The sequence below is a fragment of the Quercus lobata genome, chromosome 8 (assembly GCF_001633185.2).
Source record: "Quercus lobata isolate SW786 chromosome 8, ValleyOak3.0 Primary Assembly, whole genome shotgun sequence".
NCBI classification, from domain to species: Eukaryota; Viridiplantae; Streptophyta; class Magnoliopsida; order Fagales; family Fagaceae; genus Quercus; species Quercus lobata.
In genome coordinates, this window is record NC_044911.1 from 15,625,739 (window position 1) to 15,652,647 (window position 26,909).

The 26,909-nt window shown below is 36.8% G+C and overlaps 1 protein-coding gene across 1 annotated transcript; it reads left to right on the forward strand.

Annotated features, from left to right (window-relative positions):
- The first annotated feature begins 13,624 nt into the window (after window positions 1–13,624).
- LOC115956475 lies at window positions 13,625–14,068 on the forward strand. The gene has a single exon (XM_031074843.1). It carries the CDS (start codon window positions 13,625–13,627, stop codon window positions 14,066–14,068), a length of 444 nt encoding a protein of 147 aa, XP_030930703.1.
- The last annotated feature ends 12,841 nt before the right edge of the window (window positions 14,069–26,909 follow it).

Consider the following 26,909-nt stretch of genomic DNA (forward strand, 5'->3'; position numbering starts at 1 on the left):
TAAAAATAAAAAAATAAAAAACTCGATACGTGTTAGCACAATAAACACATGACTCATTGAGTTATACATCCCATTTTCCATTTGTTATTTTCCCCTTTCTAATATGCTTCCTCAATCTCTAATCTTCTTCAACTTTTGGCTTTATAAAGCCAATATCAGTTTCTCACATTGGCAGTAGCCTTGTGTTCAATAGCTGATTGTTCTTTGCTCATTGCCAAGGTAAATTTTCATGAACCAAGAATAAGGAAAAGTTGTGTGTTACTTCAGTCATTTGTATTCCAAATTTTGTAACTATTCAATGAATATAATATTATTCTCAATCTTATAGTTATCATGCTACTTTGAAATTGAAATTGAAGGTTAGCAATAGTGTGATAAAAAATAAAAAATAAAAAACTCAGAAAAGGGGAAAAACAAAATAGGGTGAGCAACTAACTAATAGATATTACCATCTAGAAAAGAGTAACATGGTTAAAATTTCGGGTAATTCTACTGTACCCCCAAAAAAGGGGGTATGGTACCCAGTAGTAGGTAACCTACTATATCAGGTTACCTTTTTCTCACATTTGACAATTTCATCCTCACATTATGTAGTTCCAACATCACATGTGACAAATCTTTTATCGCATTTGGTGATTCTCTTAGTTTTTTCTCACATTTGACGGTTTCATCCTGATATTGTGTAGTTCCAATATCATATGTGACAGTTCTTTTGTCACATTCAGTGGTTCCTTTATTTATTTTTTTGTCAGATTTGATGGTTCTATCCTCACATTGTATAGTTGTTCTAACATCACATGTGAAAGTTCTTTTGTCACATTTAGTAGTTCCCTTACTTTTTTCTCACATTTGACGGTTCTGCTCTCACATTGTGCAGCTCCAATATCACATGTAACAGTTCTTTTATCACATTTGGTGATTCTTTTTTTTTTTCTCACATTTGACGGTTTCATCCTCACATTGTGCAGTTCCAACATCATATGTGACAGTTCTTTAATCACATTTGATAGTCTCGTTATTTTTTCCTCGCATTTGACGGTTCCATCCTCATATTGTACGATTCCAACATCATATTTAACAGTTCTTTTGTCACATTTAGTGGTTCCCTTATTTTTTTCTCACATTTAACAGATCCATTCTCACATTGTGCAGTTCTAACATCACATTTGATAATTCTTTTGTCACATTTAGTGGTTCCTTTATTTTTTTTTTCTCAAAATTGATGGTTCCATTGTCACATTAGGCAATATCAACATTATATCTGACTCTACTTTTGTCACATTCAGTGGTATCCTATATTTTATTCTCAAATTTGACAGTTCCATTATTATATACTATAAAACCGAAGATGTGTATAACCTTATGTGCTCTCTTGTTCTTATACTACATCTGCAACTTAATCACAGTTGTGTGTTATTGTGGTGTCTAAGATTGGAAATAAATCCAAAGATTGATGAAAATTTTAAAATTTTCAATAAACACTTAAATTGAAACTACAGATCTAGTATGAAATAGTCATCAATCAAGGCTACTACACCAAGTTTTATGTTTTTTAGGCATTTTCATTAGATTTGACTTTAATATTGTTAATTTTATCTGGGTTCATGTGATTTAAGAGATTGGAATCTCAGAAATTGAAATTTAATTGTTTATTGATTATTTGGGGGGATTGGAATCCTAATTTTTATTTAAATTTTTGTTTAATTGATATTTTCCATTTAGTAAGTGAATGCTTTATATCAAGGATAGTGATTTTTGAGATTGGAATCCTAATGTGCAACATTCAATTATTTGTGATGAGAGTTAGATACTAATGTGCAATATTTATTCTCATTCACAAAACTTAATGTAAGGTATCCTATGCTTTCTTTCTTTGTGAAAAAAATTCAAACCCATTCCATGTGTTTGTATCATGTTTTTGTTTTGTGCAAGGTTACTAAGGCAAAAAAAATTAAAGTTTTTAAGGATGCTTGGAACTGTAAACAACATTGTATATGTAGTAGCTTAAATTCTTATTTCATTGTTGGAATTTTTTCCCCATTTGCTTTGATTGTAGAAAATAAACAAAGTTTAATTAATAATTCATATTCAATAGTTTTTCCATACATTGCAAGAGTTAGCGACTACTTAACATTAATGTGTTAGATTAATAGGGATATCTTATTTATTTATTTATTAATTAATTAATTAATTTTTATTTATTTATTTATTTATTTATTTATTTATTTATTTATTTATTTATTTATATATTAAGATATGCATTACATCATCTTAGTGGCATTAGCTTGCTGGTAATAAGAACTTTTGCCAAGCAGTTACAAGTTCGAATCTTAGCATGTCTTATTTTAAGTTTTATTTTAGAAAAGCCCACAAACCCACGGCTTGAAGCACTAGTTCACATTTGATGGTTCCATTATCACATTGTGTAGTTCCAATATCATATGTGACGGTTCTTTTGTCACATTTGGTGGTTCCCTTATTTTTTTCTCACATTTGATGGTTCCATTGTCACATTTGGCAGTACCAACATAACATTTGACAGTACTTTTGTCACATTTAGTGGTTCATTTTTTTTCACATTTAACAGTTCCATCCTCAAATTGTGCAATACCAACATCACATGTGACTATATTCTTGTCACATTTGATGGTTCCTTTATTTTTTTTTTCTCATATTTGATGGTTCCATTGTCACATTCAGCAGTACCAATACAACATTAACATTTGACAGTACTTTTGTCATATTTGGTGGTTCCCTTTTTTATTTTCTCACATTTGACGGTTCATCCTCACATTATATAGTTTCAACATCACATGTGACTGTACTCTTGTCACATTCAGTGAATCTTTTTTTTTTCCCCTCACATTTGATGGTTCCATTGTCATATTAGGCAGTACCAAGATCACATCTAATTGTATTTTTGTCACATTAGGTTGTACCCTATTTTTTTTTTCTCACATAGTTCTATTGTCATATTGGGCAATGCCAACATCACATGTGACTGTACTTTTGTCACATCCAATGGTTTTTTTTTTTTTTTTTTACTCACATTTGACAATTTCATCGTCACATTAAGCCATACCAACATTACATATGAGCGTAGTCAACCCAACCCAACCCCATCCCATCGAATTACCTAATAATCAACGAATATATATAACAAAAATACTCCTAAAATCTCTAAAATTTTTGAAATACCCTTAAATATACTAAAACTATCAAAACGCATCCTAACACTTAAAAATTACCAAAATAACCCCAAAACTCTCAAAAATAATTGGAATATCCTTAAAACCTAAAAAATGACTTAAATACCCTATAAACCTAAAAAAAAAAATCGAAATACCCTTAGATGCTAAACAAAATGACCTAAATGACCAAAAACACCTAAAAAATTGACTGAAATGACCTTGTGATTTAAAAAGTGACAGTAATGCCCTTAGCATCTAAAAAATGACCATAATGCACCTTAAACCTAAAAAATGACCGAAATACCCATAGAACCTTAAAAATGACCCAAATGACCCTAAAACCTTGAGTAAATTTCGAAATACCCTTGAAACCTATAAAATAACCAAAATAACTCATAAAACTTGAAAATGACCAAAATACCCCTGAAACCCTTGACAATTACCAGAATACCCTTAAAACCTAAAAAATGATCAAAATACATTTAGAACCTTAAAAAAAAAAAATTGATTAAAATACCCTTAGAACCTAAAAAATGACCAAATGATCCTAAAATCACACCAACATCACATATGATTGTACTATTGTCACATTTGATGATTCCCTTATGTTTTGGTCACATTGGATGGTTCCAACATTAAATTGGCGGTACTAATATCACATATGATTGTACCATTACCACGTTTGGTAGTTCCTTTTTTTTTTTTTTTGTCACATTAGATAGTACTAACATCACAATGGTTGATACCAACGTCACATTTGATAGTTCATTTATTTATTTTTTAGTCACATTGGATGGTACCAACACGATGCTCTCTCTCTCTCTCTCTCATATATCCTTCTAGCCATCTTTGCATTGAGATATTTTACAATTTTTTGAAAAAATTAAATTTCATATTTTGATAAAAAGATATTGAATTATATAAAGATATTGGATTATATGTCCATCACTCTCTACCTCTCCATGTAACTCTTTGGAATTGGTGGCTGAAATTGTCATTGTTCATCAATTTTAATAAAACCCATGATAATGATTTTATATAAGTTCCAAAATATCACCATTAATATCTTAGAGTTAGAGAAATGTTTTAGATTATATATATTTTTATAATGAAATTAAAGGGCAAATGGATCAAAGTACATCATTCTATGCTGGAAAAGAAAAAATCTTTAGCAAACACAAGAGATTAAATCAAAATGATATAGAAGATAATTCATGACCTCGCACAACTTGTGAACTCAACGTGCTTTGATGGTCATTTGAATTAATCTATGTGTGGTGATATGAAACTTTTATTATTATTATTATATATAATTTATTTTTATATGGAAAACTTGGAAAAAGTTGCATTATTTCTATGTGGTTTATTTTTATATGGTCACTGGAATCCATTATTTCAACTTTGCATAAAGTTGTAGTTTTTCTAAAGGGAACACACAGGCCATGTCTTTAAAAGTGATAAAATCAAAGCTAAAATCAAAATTGACCACATGAGACTTTAAAATGTTGTTCAATGTTTTAATTGTTGAACAAATACAATTAAATAACAAGATATGAAATAGCAAAAACTAGCAATATTTTGAATAACTAATTAAAAGTACTCAACATCGTTGGACTACATTGTCTTTTCTCTTAATAGAATTTTATAAACACAAAGATAACTTGATTATCTCTCTCTCTTATCTATTTTTGCTCTAGTGCACTATCCACATCTCTCTGGTAAGGGGCGAAAAAGAAGAAACTAGTAAAAACAGCCAAATTTATGAAGAAATAAAACCATAATCAAAATCTATCATACTAATTCTTCTTACTTATTCTTAAGCTATTATTTGCTACTCCTTGGAAACCCCAAATAACATTATAATGATTCCAAATTAACTACAAGGCTTTTTTCATTTTCTCTGCTTTTAAACCCTTGTGTATTTTTAACAGTTGGGGTTTCCGAGGAGTAGCATATAACAGCTCAAGAATAAATGAGGCTGAAAAGGAAACAAAGAATAAGGAACTAGTACTCAGTCAAGCACAAAGTGAGTCTGAAAAGGAAACAAAGAACAAATTATTCATATTGATAAGCTGAGTTATTTTGATAGAAAAATGAAATGGTTATATATAAGCTGAGTTATTAAAATTAGATATTACTATAAAAAAACATGTTATAAGTGTTTGGACCCATTCACAGAAGCAATAAACAGAGTAACCAAATAATTAAACTTATTTAATAAAGCTATCAATAAAATGATTAGTCTCTGGTTACACCACTGGATTAGTAGGTTCATAGTAATAACTTATAAATGGGGTAGATTTTTATCAAGGAACTTACTTCATTCCAATTAGGATAGTTTCAAATTTAACCCACCAAAACAAAGCTATTGAATGGTATGTTTCACAAGGTTTTCAGTTCAATCCCGTTAGGATAGTTTCAAAACTAACCCATCAAAACAAAGCAAATGAATGGTGTGGCTACAAATTTTTCACAACTACAATAGTCATCCCTCTACTCCCTCGCAACTTTCCCTGCTCTTTGACTCAAGCTAAGGCATACTTTAGAACTAGCATTTCAGTTGATAACTAGAAATTCCTCCATTTCTCAATATCAGGACAGATAAACAAGTTCATTATCTATTGCATTTCACAAATCAACCCCTAAAGGTCTTCTATCACTATTGCCTAATTAATTTAACTTTAAAAAAAAAAAAGCACATTTTTTTCCTAGTCAAATTAGCACAGTTCCATAGATAAATGTCATCCAAATACCCCCAACAACCCACATGGTTGGGTAGGACGAAAAATAAGCAAAACTAGCTGTCTATATGAAAAATGAAACAAAAAGAAAAAGGGCCAAACCATAAGTGAAGAACAGCTCTTTATGTAGTCTCACTTTACCTTAAATCCAAATATTCACCATCAGTGATTAATTTCTTAACTCAATCATCGATCAAATGGGCATCTAATAATCCATAATTTAGAGCCAGCAAATTATTGGTATTTACTTGTGCAAACAAAAGGCATAACCAAATTCTAGAGACAAAAACAAAACAAAACGAATTTTCAACTTGAATTAAGATAAGGAAAAACAAAACATACCCATAATTGAAATGATATTGAAAAAGCTAAAATACCCAAAAATTTATGGTCAAAATGAGAAAAATAAATAAAAGAAGAAAAGAGAGACCCAATATCGAATACAAATTGATAAGAATAAAAAAAATATTAGTAAAGAGAATTGAAGAAATCTCACAGGTCGATGATAGAGATCCATTTGCGAGTGGAGTAGACAAAATCTAGGTCATCAGGTTTGAAGGAGTTATTGACGAAGCACACAACTCGAGAGAATGAGTCCTTCTCTCTCTTGGGCCATCGGTGGTGGAAGCCAAGCATTGCAAAGATGCATCGTTTAGTATTTTGAAGTAAAAGAAGGAACACCCACTAGAGGTTTTCAGTTTGAGAGAGAAGCAGCAAGAGAGAGAACACTAGTTTGCTTGTCTGTGTATTTTTGCTTTTATATATTACCTACTTAACCTATAACTGGTTTTTCATTAAAAATAAATAAATGGTCAGGATTCAAATGTGTAAAATCTATGACCAAGATTAAAAAGGGTACCGTACCCCCCTAGAAAAAAAGAGGGGATACTAAAGAATGACCCGAAAATTTCAAGTGAAATTACATTTGCTTTTAGTTTTTTCTTTTTTCTTTTTTTTTTGGGAAACACATTTGCTTTTAGTTGAATATGTATAAAAACAATATTATAGAAATGACTAATGACATTGCTCTCTATTTTTTCAGTATTATGAAGGAAGCTGAAGCAAAGAAGTTAAGACAATTTGATTGAGATTGATTGATGTAGACTTTTTCCTTCAAGTTTGAATATATCACTTCATTATACATGTAATTAACTTTCTAATCTCAATTTATGTAACTTTGCAATTGTTCTATTTGTGATGACTATCACCTTAGATTTCCTATGTTCATGGCTTTTTGTTTGAATTTATTGTAAATAACTTAAAATAAAATTCGCTAAAGTTATTTATTGTCTAAAACCACTATTAGTCATTTCCAGCACTTATTATATCCACACTAGAAGTGCATCCCAAAAGGCTTTGTTTATGTCTTTGTATTTGTTATTTGTCTATGACTCTATATATTAATTGGTGTAGGGATTACTTTGGTCAAGAATGAGTTGTGGACTACTGAGGATCTTTTAATTTTCAAAAAATTATTGGGTTTGGTTTTTCATTTTTTCATTCTTAATCAAATTGGAACTTGCCACATAACATTATTAGTCCATATCACCCTAAATTTATTGAGAATTTTACTACTTGTTAATTTTTTATGCTTCAGTAATGGGACATGTTGCACGATTTTGTGCATCGACCAATTTGTGATCCAACTTTTATAATATAATAATAATATTTAATAGATAAATAACGAGATATTATCAATTCACAACAACCATGAATTGATTTGTACAATTTTCATAATTAAATAGTATAAAATTGAGATTAAACTAGAAGCATAAATTAATGCAACATTATATATATATATATATATATATAAATGTTTTTTGTTGATGAGTTAATATATGATATTACTATATTTTTTTGTCATTACTTATTTATTTTATTAGTCTACATAACTTAAACCAAATACATAATATATAAATTGAAATTAATAAAATACCATGCATTGCACAGTTTAAAAACTATATCTAATACTATATATAATAAAAGAAGCTTTTTCCTACAATTAAGGTGGTTTTGACATGTAGGAAAAATACCTATCTGAATTTCTACCACATTTACGATTAAAAAACAAAAAATATATATAAAAGCAGAGACCTCATGTGGGAGTCCATGAGATCCTTCTATATGGCGCTCTAATTTTACATTTAGAGTTTTTATTTTTATTTTTTTAACCTTTTTTTATTAAGTTATTTTTACTGTTACCAAAAAGTTCACGTTAACTTATTTTTACTGTTATCTTATTAATTTTCTAAGCTTAAACCACACATTTTTCTTATTTTCATGTCTTTTAGCATACCCACTGTTTCAGTATTAAAAAAAAAAGTAAAAATAATAATAATTAAAGACTAATAGTAATAACTAACTAGATAAGGCCCCAATGGGAGAGATAGAGAGACATGAAAATGTTGTGGATTGTTAAATAAAACGCACTGTTTCACTATTACCAAAATAAATATATATAAAAACCTGAGATTGATAAAGCATTTGAGAGAGAGAGAGAGAGAGAGAGAGAGAGAGAGAGAAATCTGAGGGGTCACCACCTCGGTCATACTGGCCTCCTACCACCATCAAGCTGCTACGGGTAATTTTTTTTTTTTTTTTTAATTAAGGGCTTAAATATGATTTTGGATTAGGTAATTTGGTTGGATAATTTTTGTTTTGAGTATATAAGTAGAGAGAATATTTGGTGCACAAAGTAAACCATATTCTACCATAGTTTTAAATCATCATATATAAGACACATGTATACGCACTTGCCCACATCATGTCTTAATGTCGCACTATCAATGAGTAGAAGACGATGAGAGAGTTGGACATACATTCATTTCATGGTATGCAATATGTGAATACAACACAAATTAGTTGATTTTCATGAACCTGTTACTCTTTAGTTTCATTATTTAAAAAAAAAAAAAAATTAATCTTACCTCGAGAAGGCTACAAATGTACAGTGAATCTACTAAACTAAAATCATCTTAGTTTTAAATCATCATATATAAGACACATGTATACGCACTTGCCCACATCATGTCTTAATGTCGCACTATCAATGAGTGGAAGACGATGAGAGAGTTGGACATACATTCATTTCATGGTATGCAATATGTGAATACAACACAAATTAGTTGATTTTCATGAACCTGTTACTCTTTAGTTTTATTATTTTAAAAAAAAAAAAATTAATCTTACCTCGAGAAGGCTACAAATGTACAGTGAATCTACTAAACTAAAATTTGATATCTCAAAATGTATATGTTTCTTTACTCTAATTTAGTTTACTTTTTCTTTATAATATATGTACAACATTTTCCAAAACCGTCTTACATAAAATATTACAAAATTATATGTGCATTGCACGAGCAACTTACTAGTGGATATAAATAAAGCGATTACATGCCGATTGCTTTAGAAGGAGATTCCATTGTTGGTCGAATAGTTTAGGTAACCAAAAGAATATTTGGCTCCAAAGTGGATGATATGTAAAGTAATCCTTGACATTGGAAAAGAATTGTCTACTGAAGCAGAAACTACAAGTGAGAAAGGCTGAATAGTTTATGTAAATATTGTTTAATAAGAGAGACTGAACAATTTATATAGTTATTGTTTAATGAGGGAGGCTGAACAGTTCATGTAGAGTATCTTTGACATTGGAAATTTGTATTGTTGTTACATTAGTATAACTCAAGCGTGGTGTGAATTACCAGAAATTTGTATTGCAACTCACTGCTATTGGTGACTAGAATTTGTATTGCAACTCACAATTGTTGGTGAGAATTTTTACTGCTCTCTTTATTTGTTTGGGTTGGTTGAAATAATTAAAATTTATTGGTGATATGTTATTAAGTTCTTTAGCATGGTGAATCCCACAAAAATTGGTAGTTAAATATCAAAAGTTCTTGATGTTGGCCTTCTTGGGCCTTTGTTTAAGGTGGATTTGCTCAGTTTTTACGAACTCAATATATGTTCCAACATGAATATATAGTCTGATGGAAATTAAATTGTACTAATTTCTAATAGAAATTGAATTTGAAGAATTGTTGGTATTCTCAAATACTAATAATAATTGGGGTTAATGATATTCTCATGAACTAGCTGGTATGAATATCCTTTGCTATAAGTGTCTATGTAGAAGAGAAACTTATGTCCTTTGTAGCAAAAAAGAAATTTCAGGTTTTGTGCAGAGCATCAGATATACAACAAAGAAATAGAAAACAAAATTTTAGCACGTCATTGTCCTTATTTATTTTGTTGGTGTTGAAGTTGTTTAATTTGGTTTAGTATGCAATATTATGTATTAATCTAGCTCAAGTGAAAAAAAGTAAATAGGATATATTCTTGATGATATGATGTAGAGCATTTGATCAATTATATTTTGGTATTGATCAATTTTAAACTCATCCACATATTTATATCTTAATTAAAAAAAATGCATACTAATTTTAAAATTTAAGTACTATTGCAAATCTGTATAAGCTAATGCCTAAAGAAGTTCATGGTATTCCACGTCTCTATTAAGGTAAGTTTATCATTTTATCATTAAAAGAATTACAAAAGAAGTCACAAGACACAAATTTTTCTGTTTCTTTATGTGTTTAGTGTTTTTCTTTTTTTTTTTTTTTGAGGAAAAAGACAACGCTTGAAATTTGATTAAGAAGTTGGAAAATCAGCAAAAAAAAATATCAATGTCTAATGGAATAGTCTTCATCCAAACTAATAAAGGAAAAGAAAGTCTTGCTTTCTAGGCTAAAGTATATACAACAGCATTACCTTGCCTTACAGTATGAGAGAAAGAGAAACTCCTCAAGGAGCTAACATTAATTAAAGTATCTCTAAAAAGAATGGGTTTCCTAATATATGTATCATATGGAATGTGGCATACATGGTTAGACCCCCAAATTAAAAATTATGGCTCGATTGATTTTACTCTAACTTATACTAAGTGCGAAATAGAGTAAATGCGAGTAGATAAACAATATAACTACTCTAAGCCATATTCATTAAAACACAGCAGTAAAATGAAAGCTAAAAGAGTAGGGAAGAAGAATGCAAACACAAGATAACACGCCGATGTGTTATTGAAGAGGAAACCGAAGTACTCAGTGTAAAACCTCTCCGCCACCCTCCAAGCGGTAAATCGATCCACTAGACAATCAGTTAGGATACATGAATGGCAAGAGACCCTCCAAGCCTAATTTACAAGATGCACCTAAGCCCTCCAAGCTCCTACTCCAACAAGGCTTCTCGAAACTGTGTCTTATCTAGCTCTCCGGATCCCGTAATACACTCGATTGCATCCGCCAAAACTTGGCTTCTTCCAATGCTTCCCAGTAGCACCAAAACCTCACTTGACACTTTGAAAGGGTGTGGTAAGTGTTTGGGCTATCAACCTTTCAAGGATATAAAAATGTAGAGGTAGGAGTTGAGGAAAAACCACAATGGATTGTGTACAGAAATGTAGGTATAACAATCTCTAACTCTCAAGGATAGTGGCTAGGGTTTTCTCTCAAAAGCACTCATCAACATCTATGGGTAATGTGGGTATATATAGTGTGGGTATGAATAGTGTGTATCAGATATGATAGATTGGCAAAATAAAATGTTTCGCGGGTATCTCGTGGGAAGGCTTTACCCGCGAGACACTCGCGAAAACCAATTGTCTCCACCCTGTCCTAACTCTTCGCATTCTAGTCATGTGCTGGGCACATGCTTTACTTCGCAGGAAGCCTACTCGCAAGATACTTGCGAAAACTGCTTTAGTCTTTAATTACCTTGAGTCTTCACACTCTCTCTCTCACACACAACCCTTACAAATAAATCCTACGTAAAATACAGGGTATATAAGATTGAACAAAATTACAATCAAATTTGGCACGGAATAAAAGCCAACATAAACTAGTTGTAAATTACAACTTTATAGAAATGAAACATTTTAGTGGGTGTTCTACTTCTGTTTATATGTGTCTGAAATTTGTTTAGTTCATAGGTTTGTTTATTATTTATTCCCGTTGATGTGCTATATCATAAAAGGCTGTTTTTTTATGGTAATTATCGTCATTTTTGTTGTAGTTGAATCAAAATAAGATTATACTAGATCTGCATAATTAGTAGTTGCTGCATCTTTATCATCATCACAAGTTTAAGATAGATTACCCTCATTAATAGCTATTGCGTCTTCTTCATTGCCAAACTTGATCATCTTGACAAACCTTTTATTTATCTTATTGTACCACATGTATTTATTTACTTTAAAGATGGATTCTATTAGATTGTAAGATTTTTATGTCTTTTGATATAAATTAACTAGCTGGTATGCTAGCCAAACTGCTTACTTCTTCAGTTTTTTTTTAATGTTTTACTTTGCCTCCAACACTATCATAATTGGTTGTCTCTCTACGTATGTGTGTGTGTGTGTGTGTGTGTGTGTGTGTGTGTGTATTGTTGTGGGATAAAGAAAATTAATAAGGTAATAGTGCCACATGTCATATCCAAGGCCGAGGAGGCCGGTGCAGTTCTGAGGAGACCATACCCTCGGACGGCAAGGCCAAGGAGGTGAGCCTTGGCCACGTCAATGGCACATTACCAGAGAAGGTCACACTATAGAGGAAGATTTTCAGAGAGGGGGTTAGTCCTGACGTGTCTGAAGGGAAGGTAGCTGCCATTACATTTATTGCACCCCACCAAACCTTCTGGTCGTATTTATGTGGAGAAGACCCTTAAACAGTGTTGTCTTGGTTGCCGTAACTCACAAAAGATATGAAAAAACATCTGATGAGACAAGCACTCAAGTAGTGGCCTACATGATCAACAAATGGAAGGCCAAGATCAGCTGAAAGAAGCTATATAAGGTAAGAGATCCTCCAGGAAGGAGGAGGAGGTGGAAAGAGAATCCCAGAGAGAGAAATACTGTAGCAAATCATTCTTGAGAGCAATTTAATATGAGTATCTACCCTCGGACCTTGGCTGAGGACTAGTATTCTTCTTTGTTCCTTATCTTTTTCTCCTTCTTCAACTGTGCTAGGTTATTTGATTCGAGCTCCCGCCTCTACAAATTCATTGTATTATGTCAACTCATTAGTGGCATTTACAATTAGCACCTTCTGTGCAAAATCTTTGCTTAATCTACACATCTTTAAGGAGAATGCCAAAGGATGTCTAGCAGCGAAGGATCTGTGAGTTCTTGTCCTGGGCAACAGGACTAGTTCGTAAACTTGGAAAAATCGCCGGGACCGTGAGGTAGCTAGGTCTGAGTCCAAGAGCTCGAGACCAGCCCGTTCCAGTTAACATAGCCACAGCTATTCGAGATCGCGAAGCCATCTCTAAAATGAGATCGTTGGCCTAAAAAGGGAGGTCAACCATCTATGCAGGCAAATAAGGTGGAACCAGAGAAATCGACGGAGTAGGAGTCTCACTACGAGCTCAGGCTCTAATTTAGAGCTAAAATGGGTAAGGCGTAGAAGAAGAAGGATGCCTCCCAGCGAAACGGAAACTAATTCTTCTGAAAATTCACAAAGAGAAAGGCAACACCACAAGCGACACAAACCCATCCCCCGAGGAGATAGGAGTAGGGACGCCATGAGCAAAGCCCTCTCCTAGATATCCAAGTCACCCTTCACGAGGCTGATCGAGAAGGCTGAGCTGCCCAAATGCTTTGCGCAACCCACCTTCACCGTTTGCAATGGGAAGACCGATCCCATGGAGCACGTTAGCCACTTCAATCAGAAGATGACCATATACACCAGAAACGAGGCTTTGATATGCAAGGTGTTTCCCTTTAGCTTCGGCCCAGTGGCAATGAGATGGTTCGATGGACTACATGAAACGTCTATTGATTCCTACAAGGAGCTCACCAAAGCTTTTGGTGCAAGGTTCATTATATGCAATAGGGTGCCGAGGACATTGGATTCCTTGCTAGCGTTGTCGATGAGAGAGGGAGAAACTTTAAAGACCTACTCGGATAGGTATTGGGAACTGTATAATAAATTGGATGGGGACTTTGAGGACGTTGTGGTACGCATCTTCAAGAACGGGCTACCCATCAAGTTCAACCTATGGGAGTCCCTCACTAGGAGATCTACTCGAACCATGAAACAATTGATGGACCGAATAGATGAGCATAAAAGGGTAGAAGATGACTGAGCACAAATTAATGGAAAGGCAAAGGGCTTCCATGATCAGAAGAATAACTGCATCAATAAGACAGGGGGAAATTGGCCCAAGGCAAACTTCCGCAATCAGGGACAGCCAAGCGAGGTCCAACCAATCAAATTGGTGTTCAAGGTCCCTATCCACCAAATACTGCAGAAGATCCAGAATGAGCCTTACTTCACTTAGCCACACAAGATGGGTGGAGACCCGACCTAAAGAAATCAGTCAGTGTATTGCCAATATCATCAAGATAAGGAGCACACCACTGAGGAGTGCAAAACCCTACAGTCGTACTTGAATCATTTGATTAGGGAAGGAAAGCTGGAAGAATTCACGAATGAGACCTTGGCAAGAAGAGGAGCCCCACATTAGGGATACCAGGGAGGGCAAGCACCACGACCCCCCTGGGGACTATTCATGTTATCCTCGTCGAACCTAAACAAATGCCGACCATGTCAATAGGGGTGATGTCCGTGTCTCTCCTTGTCATCAACTTCAGCCGAGAAGACCTTTGTAAAAGGGCTAGGACGGGACCTAATCTAGTCATGGGTTTTTCTGACGAAGACCTGGTCAACACTGCCCAACCTCATGTTGATGCTCTAGTTGTCACAATGTGAATTGGGGGCTTCGACGTGCATAGGGTAATGGTCGACGGGGGAAGTGGGGCTAAAATGATGTACCCCGATCTGTTTAGAGGATTGGGGCTAAAGGAGAAAGACCTAGAGAGTTATGGAGCCCTACTCATGGGATTCGACAGGAAAATGGTTATCTCAAAGGGAAGAATCAAGCTACTAGTCCAAGTAGAGAAGGAGAAGGTGTTGGTGGACTTCATTGTGGTGGACGCGTATTCACCATACACAGCTATTCTAGCTCGGCCGTGGCTACATACTCTTGGAGCCATATCATCCACTCTGTACCAAAAGGTGAAATTCCCTACTGAAGGTCAAATCGGAGAAATATAAGGATGCTAAGCCTTGGCGAGACAATGCCTCGTCGTAGTAATCAACCATCAAACCCCTTCAGAAGGAATGGACGAGGGGTTACCAAAGTTATAGCAATTAATGCTTATCGCGACCGATGCCGAGAACGATAGGGTTAGAGTGTTAGAGGCCTGTGAGAGCCTTGCCAAGGTGGCTATTGAGAGCAATCTCGACAAATACTTTCAAGTAGAAGCGCATCTATCACCGGCAGAAAGGGACAAGTTGGTGGCTTTCCTTAAGCAGCATATCGATGTGTTCTCCTGAGACCTATACGAAGTACCAGGGATTGATCCAGACTTCATATGCCATTAGCTAAACGTGAATCCTAAAGCTCGACCAAAGAAACAGCCACCTCGGAGATCCTTTGATAAGCATTCCAATGTAGTAAAAGAAGAAGTCAATAAGTTGAAACAAGCTAAGGCAACAAAGGAAATTTTTTATCCAGATTGGCTAGCTAACACTGTGGTAGTGAAAAAGAAGAATGGGAAGTGGAGAGTTTGTGTGGACTTCACTGATCTTAATAAGGCTTGTCCCAAAGACCCCTTCCCTGTCCCAAGATACACCAACTAGTTGACGCCAACTGCGGGCACCCTCGGATGAGTTTTCTTGATGCTTTCCAAGGATACCGCCAAATCCCTCTAGTGCTTGCCGACTAGGAAAAAACAGCCTTTAGGACTCCCTTTGGCAACTACCACTACCGAGTGATGCCTTTTGGGTTGAAAAACGCAAGATCCACTTACTAGAGGATGGTGACAACAATGTTCGAGGCCTAGGTGGGTAGGAATATGGAAGCCTATATAGACGACATGGTGATAAAAAGTAAAGCTGCATCTGAGCACATATAAGACTTGGAGGAAGCTTTTTCTTTGCTCAGGAAACACCAATTGTGATTGAATGCTTCTAAGTGTTCGTTTAGGGTGAGCTCGGGGAAGTTCTTGGGCTTTATGATAACATATCATGGCATTAAGGTCAACCCAAATCAGTTTAAGGCCATAAACGACCTACATCCACCTCAGAACCCTAAAGAGGTGCAGTGATTGACAGGCATGACAGGGGCCCTGAACAGGTTTATATCGCGGTTGGTTGACCGATGCAAACCATTCTTCCAACTTCTACACAAGTGGAAGGATTTCTCCTAGATTGAGGAGTGTGATCGAGCCTTCTGAGAACTGAAGGAGTATTTGTCAAATCTGCTGGTGTTGTCTCGCCCTAGGCAGGAAGAGGTCCTCTATGCCTACCTAGCGGTCACAAACCACGTGTTCAGCCTCTTCTTGATTCGGGTCGATTTCGGGGTTCAAAGACCAGTGTACTACGTCAGTAAATCTCTGCAAGATATTGAGACGAGGTACTCTTATGTAGAAAAAGCCATCTTAACCCTCATCCATGCTACTAGGAAGTTGCCACACTACTTCCAAGCACATATGGTGGTGTCCTAACTTAGCTTCCCCTACAAGCGGTATTACGGAAATCAGACTATTTTGAAAGGGCCGTGTAGTGGGGAACTATGTTAGAGGATTTTGACATCAAGTACCAACCGAGGACATCGATTATAGGCCAAGTCCTAGTTAACCTCGTTGTCGAGTTCTCGAAAGATCAAACCAAGGAGGGTGTACAAAGTCAGGAAGCTGTTGGAATTTTTTCCATTGAAATTTCCCCTCCTTGGATTATGTATAATAATGGGGCTGCCAACCAAAGGGACTCGGGAGTTGGAATTGTCATTGTCTCCCCGGACGGGATAGTTCTGGAAAAATCCCTGAGGCTGTCTTTCTCGGCCACCAACAATAAGGCCGAGTACGAGGCATTATGGTCAAGATTGGAGGCAGTAAAATGCTTGGGAGGAAACAGCATAGAGGTCTTCAGTGACTCCTAACTGATAGTGGGGCAAGTACTGGGAGAATATGAGGCCAAGGATGCAAGCCTATTTGGGTAAGATAAAGCAACTCCAGGCACACTTTCAGGAGTTCACCCTAAAGCAAGTACCTTGGTGCAAAAATTTCCATGTTGATTCACTAGCTACACTAGCAACAATGTCCAATGGTGCTCTGCCACAATTAATCATAGTGGAGGAATTAGACAGGTCGAGGTGGAAGGACCAGAGCCCGACCATGGTGCAGTTTGTCCGAGTTGAACCCAACTAGATGGACCCCATAGTGGCATTCCTAATAGGTGGAAACCTGCCAAAGGATAAGGCAGAGGCCATGAAGATCCAAAGGCATGCCTCGTAATACTGGCTATCTCAAGAGCAAAAATTGTATCAACGATCATTTTCTGGGCCATACCTATTATGTGTACACCCAGAAGCAGTGGAATTGTTGTTGGGAGAACTACACTAAGGGATTTGTGGGAGCACACAGGGTGAAGATCCTTGGCTCATAGAGCCCTTACCCAGGGGTATTGGTGGCCTAGTATGCAGAAGTCCACCTAGGATTATGCAAGAAAATGTGATCAATACCACAAATATCCACCAACCCAGAGGGGTTCTGAACCCACTCTCTAGCTCGTGGCCTTTTACTCAATGGGGTCTAAACATCGTGGGACCATTCCCTTGAGCTATTGCAAATCGGAGATGGTTGCTCGTTGGGATAGATTATTTCACGAAATGGGTAGAAGTCGAGCCGTTGGCTAAAATTCGAGACTCAGACGTGAATAAATTCGTGTGGAGGAACATTGTTAAGTGGTTTGGCGTACCTTACGCCCTCATATCTGACAATGGATCACACTTCGATAGCAAGGCTTTTAGGAGATATTGTAGTGAACTTCGAATCAAGAACAACTACTCTACCCCTACAGACCCACAAAGAAACAGACAGCCCGAGGCCACCAACAAGGTGATCCTTGATGGACTGAAGAAAAGACTGGATGAGGCAAAAAGGAAATGGGTAGACGAATTGCCCCATGTATTATGGTTATACATAACTACCCTGAGAAGATTAACTAGGGAAACCCCCTTCTCCATGACGTATGGAGTGGAGGCAATTATACCCATGGAAACAGAATTCCCGATGATGAGAACAGATCAGTTTGAGGAGCATAACAATGATAGTCAACTATGTGCAAGTCTAGACTAGGCCGAGGAGAAAAGAGAGATGACAATGATAAAACTAGCCAATTACCAACACAAGCTGAGGCAGGGTTACAATAAAAAGGTGAAGTCATGGCCACTCATGCTAGGGGACCTTGTCCTCAGGAAAGTGGTTGGCAATACAAGACACCCATCCTGGGGCAAATTGGGGCCAAATTAGGAAGGCCCTTATTGCGTCACCTCAGTAGCAGGCATAGGTGCATTTAGATTAGAGGATCTAGATGGAAACACTGTACTATGACCCTAGAATGTAAGTAACTTGAAAAGATATTATTATTAATACAAGTATATCTTATTTGCTATTCCTATGTCATTGCATCTAAGGGTTAAACAGAACCTCGGCCATACCTGGTCCTTCGAACCCATGCCTTGGGTAAATTAACGCCTCAACATATCCTTAAGGGTTAAACAGGACCTCGGCCATGTCTGGTCCCTCAAACCGATCCCTTGGGTAAATTAAAGCCTCAATGAATTCTCTAAGGGTTAAATAGAACCTTGGCCATGCCTGGTCTCTCGGATCCATGCCTTGAGTAAATTAATGCCCTAACATATCTCTAAAGGTTAAACAGAACCTCGGCCATGCCTGATCCCTCGAACCCATGCCTTGGGTAAATTAGTGCCTCAACATATCTTTAAAGGTTAAACAGAATCTTGGCCATGCCTGGTCCCTCGGACCCATGCCTTAGGTAAATTAACGCCTCAACATATCTCTAATGGTTAAACAGAACCTCGGCCATGCCTGGTCATTCGGACCCATGCCTTAGGTAAATTAACACCTCAATGAATTCTTTAAGGGTTAAACAGAACCTCGACCATGCCTTGTCCCTTGGACCCATGCCTTAGGTAAATTAACGCCTCAATATATCTTTAAGGGTAAAATAGAACCTCGGCCATGCTTGGTCCCTAGGACCCATGCCTTGGGTAAATTCATGCCTTAACATATCTCTAAGGGTTAAACAGAACCTCGGTCATGCCTGGTCCCTTAGACCCATGCTTTGGGTAAATTAACACCTCAACATATCTTTAAGGGTTAAACAGAACATCGGCCATGCTTGGTCCCTCAGACCCATGCCTTGGGTAAATTAACGCCCCAACATGTCTTTAAGGGTTAAACATAACTTCGGCCATGCTTGGTCCCTCAAACTAGGTGCCTTGGGTAAATTAATGCCTCAACGAACTCTCTAAGGGTTAAATAGAACCTCGACCATGCCTAGTCCCCCAAACCACATGCCTTAGAAAAATTAACACCTCGCAATTTCACCAGGGATGAGACCTCAACATATACATCATTATGGAAAAACTAGGACCCATGCGGCAACACCCAAATAAAGAAGTCACCCTGGGTTCTGGTTAAAGGCTCTAAAGGTATGTTCATGAGGTACTCTTGAAAAAAGAGACCTCAAACACCCCTTTTTCAACAAAGTTCTTCGTTCGTCTCTAAGGACTTAAACATTTCTACCAATCATACAATTTCTAGTACCAACACATAGTCATTTTTCTCACTATTTGTGTGGGCTTAATATGCTCAAATTAACAACAATTCATTATTGTTAGCTTTTTGTTAAAATATGAGTTTTCACCCATAGAAGCATCATCAATCTAACTTTTCAGCAAAAGGCAGTATCATTTCTACAGCCATCAGAGGTAGATATTGCAAAAAGTGAAAGTTCACTTGTCATAAAGAAAAAGTTAACATCTTTTCATTAATAAAAAAGGAAAAGTACATCGTAAACCATGGCAAACTACCACAACAAAAGAAAAGTACATAAGAAGAAAAGAAAGATCATAGCTAAGTCTGGGCTAGAGAAGGATCTTCTTTGCTAGCTGGTTGAGGGACAGGAGGATCAGTAGCCTTGCTCGAGGTGGCCTTCTTTTCCTGGGCTACAACTTGAGGCTTGACCGACTTAGACTCCTTTGTCTTGGAAACAACCTCCTTGCCTTGGTCAACCTTTGCGCCCTTAGTCCCCAACAGAGGTTTAGCTTGGGAGACCTCTTGGCCATGACCAGCCCCTTTACCCTTAGCCTCTAGTCAAGTTCTACCCTGGGTAGCCTTCTTACCATTGGCCACCTCCACCCCCTAGCCTTGGTCACCAACCTTGCTAAGCCCTTTGGAGGTCTTAAGGGGGGGGGGGGGGGGGGAGAGGCTTGGGTGATTGAAAGCTACTCCAGTGCAGTTGTTGTAGGGGAAGCATCTATCTCAAGGCCCAAAGGTGCTTTAAAAGCTTCTCAAAGGTCTTATGGGTAGTAAACATTCTTAGGCCTCCTCCACTCCCAGGCAGCAAGAACTCCAGTTAGGTTCAACGCCTTGAGGCAATAGTCCCTGCAGACCCCAGCCAACTCATTAGTCAGGCGGGCCTCAGTCTCCTTCACTTCGAGGTCATAGAATTTCTATCTTGAAGCATTCACAGCCGCTTGAGCGACCTCTTTAGCTTTCTCTAACTCTGCCTTCAAGTCCTCAACCTGCTGGTTGGCTGTGGCTAGCTCAATCTCTATATAGTGGAGCTTTTTATGCTGCTCCTAGGCTTGCACCTGAGCATTCTTAAGGCCAGCTTCAGCACTCTTCCTCCCCTTTTCCTTAGTAGCCAGCTTCAGAGTAAGCTCCTTATTCTTTTGCTAGGCAGTGGCCAAAGACTTGCTAGTCTTTGCGCGAAGATTGTTCGTGAGTCTAGCCTCGGACTGGGCATCTTTCACCCACTCTTTGGCCATAAAACACCTCCTAGATTGCCTGTGCAAAAACGACAAGGGAACACCCATTCAGATTAGAAGAAAATAAACTAGCATGAAGTTAGTAAGGTGTGTCGAAAGACTTAAAACGCCAATTCCCTCTTCAAGGACAGAAAGAGATCCTGCTGCTTCAAGTTTTTTAGAGCAATTATATCCTTCAACAACCAAAGGGGCTGCTCCAAAGCGTTGGCAAGATAATGGGCGTTCCTTCTCTAGAACTCCCTAATGGTGGAGTTCCATGGTATAACGGCCTTGTCTAGCTTTAGCCAAGGGTTCCATGCCGAGTTTAGAGGGCGTACCTCAGCCACATGCTTAGTCTCCTTACTCTTGGCCAAGGAAGCCCTTTGCTTACTTTTGGCCGTCTTTGGCACTTTTGGAGGAACCCCCTCATTGAAAGGGACCAACTCCCCCTCCTCGACCACCACCTTGTCCTTCTTTCTCTTCCTTAGATTAGTAGGTGTGAAGGGGGAAACTGAAGGAGGAGGAGGAGGAGGAGGAGGAAGCTAAGAGCCCGAGGCATCTTTAGAAACCGACCCCTTAGACCTACCCACGAGGAGTTCACGGAGGCTAGACCCTTTCTTCCTCTCCAGTGGCATTTCTTCTTCTTCTTCTTCTTCCAAACTACTGGTTATACGTGCAACGACAAATCTGGAGGAATAAACACCTGAAAATCTATCAAGTTCATCCCCCGAGTATGAAACCTTAATCACAGGCTCTCCCTGCTCCTCCCTCTCTTCCTTAAGCCAAAATTGGTCTATCTCCTCCTTAAGTGACTAGTGTGAGGAAGCTGTTTCTTCTCTCGGAACTGCTTCTTCACTGGGAGAATGATGAGAAGGCAACTTAAACTACACGGTACCTTCTCGGGCTAGGAATCCGAGCGTAAAAACGTTAATTCGAGCCAGTCGAGGATCACCCACTCTGATCAAGTTGCCCACATCCTAAAACTTATCAGACAAGGGTTTGAAATCAAGGATGAGATGGACAGCTCTTACTTGTCTGTCCTCGCGCACAAACTCCTCGGATCTCAGCAGCCTGTTGAGATTTGGCATGTTGGCAAAGTTAAGATTGGGGGCCATGAATCTTTTATCTATGAAAAAAGCTAAGAAGCAAAACCATAGTTAGGAAGGCGAGTCATCAGTCAGAAGGAAACAAACTACTAAAGAAACAAAAAAAGAAGCAAACTAAAAAATTAATTCCCATGTTAAAGGACCTAAACCTAGGGTACCCAACCTAGTGCTCCCTCCTGAGTTGGGTAGTGAAAACCGTCATGCCATTCACCCGAGATGATAAAAAAGTCATCTTTCATGCCGTTGTCTAATTTGGGGAGACACGAGATAAGCCTAACTTCGGAAGATCTAGATATAAGATAATAGCCAGAGTTTGGGAGAAGATGGCGCTCGTACATCTAGACAACGTTGTGCTAGGTGAGGCCCAACTCTATTTGCTCGTTGAGAGCATCTACACTATCTAAGACTTTAAATAGGTTAGACGCGCATTGATGAGGACAAATCCTATGGGCGATCAAGTAGTCCCTAGTCACTTTACCCACGAGAAGCCTCATTCCCCCTTCTACGAAGGCAATTATTAGAATAACAACCTCTCCCTCCCTTCTAAGGCTGTGCCTCTCACTTAGAGGGCAATACCGCAAGGAGATACCCCGGGGAATATGATATAGGGCCCTAAACCCCTTCATACCTGTAGGGGTATCTACTAAGTGAGCAAACCTACCCATCTAAGCAGGCTAAGGTGAAGGGAAAGAATTTTTTGAAGAAATAAATAGAAAATAGAAGGTCGAGGAGACTGGCCAAGGAGAAAAGAACCTAAGAATAAGATTGGGATAAATAGGGTACTTACGAAAATAATGACTGGAGTCACCTCAGGAGCTTCTTGAAAGTTTAAAGATTTGGAAAATGGGAGAAACAAGTCCCCCAGGCGCCTTATATAGTAAGTAGAATTGAGCGGGAGTTACCCCGCCTAAATTTCGAGGAAAAATACCAGTCGTAGGATCTCCATCTCACCGTAGGACGTAGGGGACAAGGCATCACATAGAGCAATTAATGAGACGTTACGGACTCCGAAACGTCAGGAGCGGTTACAGGGCATGCGAAGTGACATTCTCACGTGGGAAAATCAAAGAACTGTGTGGAGCCAATCACCCAGGATCAAAGCCCCATTTTTCTCCTCGGACAAGAGGGAAAAACTGGAGTTTTGAGGGGCTATTGTGGGATACAGAAATTTAATAAGGTAATAGTGCCATGTGTCATATCCGAGACTGAAGAGGCCGATGCAGTTCCGAGGAGACCATACCCTCGAATGGCAAGGCCAGGGAGGTGAGCCTTGGCCACGTCGATGGCACATTACCAGAAGAGGTCACATTGTAAAGGAAGTGCTTTAGAGAAGGGGTTAGTCCTGACGTGTCAGAAGGGATGGTAGTTGCCACCACATTTATTGCACCCCACCAAACTCTCTGGCCGCATTTATATGGAGAAAACCCTTGAACAGTGCTGTCTTGATTGCTGCAACTCATAGAAGATTTGGGAAGTCGTCTGATGGGACAAGCACTAAAGTAGTGGCCTACATGATCAACAAACGGAGGGCCAAGATTAGTTGAAAGAGGCTATATAAGGTAAGAGATCCTCCAAGAAGGAGGAGGAGGTGGAGAGAGAATCCCAGAGAGAGAAATACTATAGCAAATCATTTTTTAGAGTAATTTAATATGAGTATCTATCCTCGGACCTTGGCTGAGGACTAGTATTCTTCTTTGTTCCTTGTCTTTTTATCCTTCTTCAACTATACTAGGTTATTTGATTCGAGTTCCTGCCTCTATAAATTCATTGTATTATGTCAACTCACTAGTGGCACTTACAATTGTTTTGTAGGGTCCAAGCAAGAAAGTGTTTAAGATGCTTGCTGTGTTATTCTCTCAAATTTTTTACAGCATGAACAACTTGCAGTATTGAAGGAATTACTGAATATTTTATATTAATAGCTATTTGTTAATAGGTGTTTGACAACTTTAGAATATGAAAAGTTTTAGGTTAAATGGGTAACAACTTTAATTTTATTAATTTTTGCATTCTAAATTACTAATAGTGATTTATCATGTTAAATTGGTAGTTTATTTGTATATTAATCAGCTACAATGTTGTAATGTTATTTATTTTTTCTTTCTAATTTGTGAGGTTTAATTTAAATAATTTTGAATAAGTCCTCTGAAATCAAATTGAATACAAAAGAAATTTTGTTAGGGACTCAGTAAGGCTAAAGGGAACTTGAAGATAATATAAGTTTTGGCCTCATGTAATATACTTATATTGTGAGCTTCAGTTGCTACAAATAGTATTGTAGTAATTTAGATATGAAACTCTAGATGTAACACAAATAGCTAAGGATAACAACATTTACTAATATTTTTCTTTTAATTTAAATGATATTTTGCATAATTGCTTAGCATTCATTAGATTTCATTTTCAGTAAACTTTCCATGCATTGCACAGGTTAGCGACTAGTTATAATAATTTTCAATTGATGTTGGTGGAGGAGGCCATCAAAGTGAGATAATATAGTTTATTGAGATAGGTAGATAGTGAATTGAGACAATAGTTGTACTCAATATTTCTCAGTACCCACTTTAACATACTATCAGGATAACAAAGGCCTACACAGTTCATAAATTTTTATTTAGTTATCCTTGTACTTCCATTAGCCTATGATCCAGACATTATTTCATAAGGGCAAAACTTAAATACAGTACCTTAGGTCCTGTTCCTTAAGTACCCCTTTTAAAATTCTGTCACTTGTCCAATCACTTAAGTTTGTAAATGGCATTAACCAACTGTATCTTTCTCTTCTTCTTCTTCTTCTTCTTCTTCTTCTTTTTTCTCTCTTCTCCTGTGAAAGACACTCAGAATTCCAGAAAACTCCAAACTCCAACTTCTCACACCCAATCTATAAGATTGAGATAAAAATCATCCAACAATGCTAGAGCATCCAAAACCTACATATCCAAATAAAAACCCAAAATTTTTAGTCTACATTTTGTTTATTCTGTTCTTGTAAAACCACTGTTTTGTGGTTTCATCTTTTTTGGGTTGGACGTTGTTGCTAAGTCTAGGGCCCCATTGTATACTTCTTTTCTATTTATAATACAAAATTCTCTCTTTTTTCTTTTAAAACAAATCATAAATCCCACAAACCCAGTTCACAAATTCCAATTCCAAATCAATCCGGCCTTCAGCGAAACCAAGTCTAAAAGCGCAAAATTCGACTCAAATCTACTGGGTATGAACCGATCCGAATAGATCATTCTTGACAGCTCTGTGTGTTAGTTCAAGTTTAAGAGGTGCTCTATGTGTTGTCACTCCATGCTGCTGCTTCAGCTCCGTGTGTTAATTCTTGATAGCTCTGTGATGCCACTTCAGCTGCAAAGATGAAGACGAAGAGGAAGAGGAAGATAGTGGGGTTAAGGTTCTCAAAGCTGATTGAATGAGTGACATTTGAACAGGTGGAATTGTCCATAGAGGATTTCTTTTAGCGAAACTTTTTTTTTTTCTTTGGAGAGAGAGATTTGAGATTTTTCTTGTTTCTCTCATGGTAGGTTGCATTTCAGCAGAACAAGAAAAGCAAAAAAGAAAGAGCAATAGCATTTGGAGGTGTAAACACCCCCTAGTTGCTATTTTACAACCTAAACCATCCAAAACCCTCCATCCAAGTTTGGAAACTTAAAAAAATTTGCAACCTATGAGTGGGGAAAAAGAGAGAGAATAATACTTTTTATTATTTTATTAGGTAATTTATATTATTTTATTGGGTTATATTTAAAAATAAAAACTCAAATGTAGGGTGAGTTGTAAAATGAATTTGTAAAATAGATAAAGTAGTGTTTGAGGATGCAAATAGTTTTTTTTTTTTTTTTTTGTGCATCCCCGGATGCTAATACTCTAAAGAACAGTATCTAAAATACTGTATCTAAGTTTTGCCAATTTCATAAACAATTTAACTAGCACAGTTGAAGTTATGATATAATGCCTGTGTTCCTTTTCCTTTAAAAGTGATACAGAGCAAAGAGGGTAGACTCAATCACAGCTTCAAGTTCAACAGAGTGCAGTTAGTCATGGCATTCCCTTTCAGCACGTTCAACAGTAAAACTCATGGTTTTCAACAATAGTCAAATAAACAATAGATTAATATCGAGAATTGTATCACCTAATGGATAATGTTAACAATGGTTCTTTTTTTAATCTTTTAGTTCTTAATTTCTTCAAGTTGATTTTATTTTACTAGTTTGTTTGTGTCATTATTTTTCTTGGTTTAGAAAGAGTCCTTGCTTGGTGCGATGAATTTATCCTGGGGGAATAAAAATATGAATTTTTTTTTTTTGAGGAGAGGGAATAAAAATATGATGATGTAATTGTTTTAGATGCTATGTTTATACTATATATAGTAATATCAATTACATTTTAACCGTAAAATGTGTACCATAAAAAATGTATTTATTAAATATGATAAGTTTGATGATATATTTAATCAATAATATAATATTTAGACACAAGAAAAATACATAAACAAAATATAATATATAAAAAATAAGTGTCTTTGTTTAAATAATCAATATAATTGTCGGTTCCTAAAAGTTTTAATTGAGCATTAGTGGTTCATGAAATTTAAAAATTGAGCATTATTGGTCCGTTCATCAACTTTTAATAATTTTATTGACTATATATCTAACAAAGTAATGACGTGGCATTTTGTAAATGTCATGGCATCTCTTTTATTATTAAAAAATTACACTGAGTCTTTACCAAAAAAAAAAAAAAGAAAAAGAAAATTACATAGGTTATGTAGCAATCAATTAGTTTCTTTTTGGGTTTTCCTCAATTCAAACACATTAGAACATAAAATTCTCAAATTAAATTTTTTTTTCAAGGTGAAGACACCATTAACTTCTAATCAATCTAAAGAAATGATTGGGTCTGGCATTGTCTCCCTCTCTTTTTCTTACGCCTCATCCTAAATAACAGCGTACTGACCCAAGACTCAGACTGGA

Bases quoted from the DNA above. Each gene is read 5' to 3' on its own strand.
- LOC115956475 (XM_031074843.1), top strand. From the start codon at position 13,625: ATGGAGCACGTTAGCCACTTCAATCAGAAGATGACCATATACACCAGA.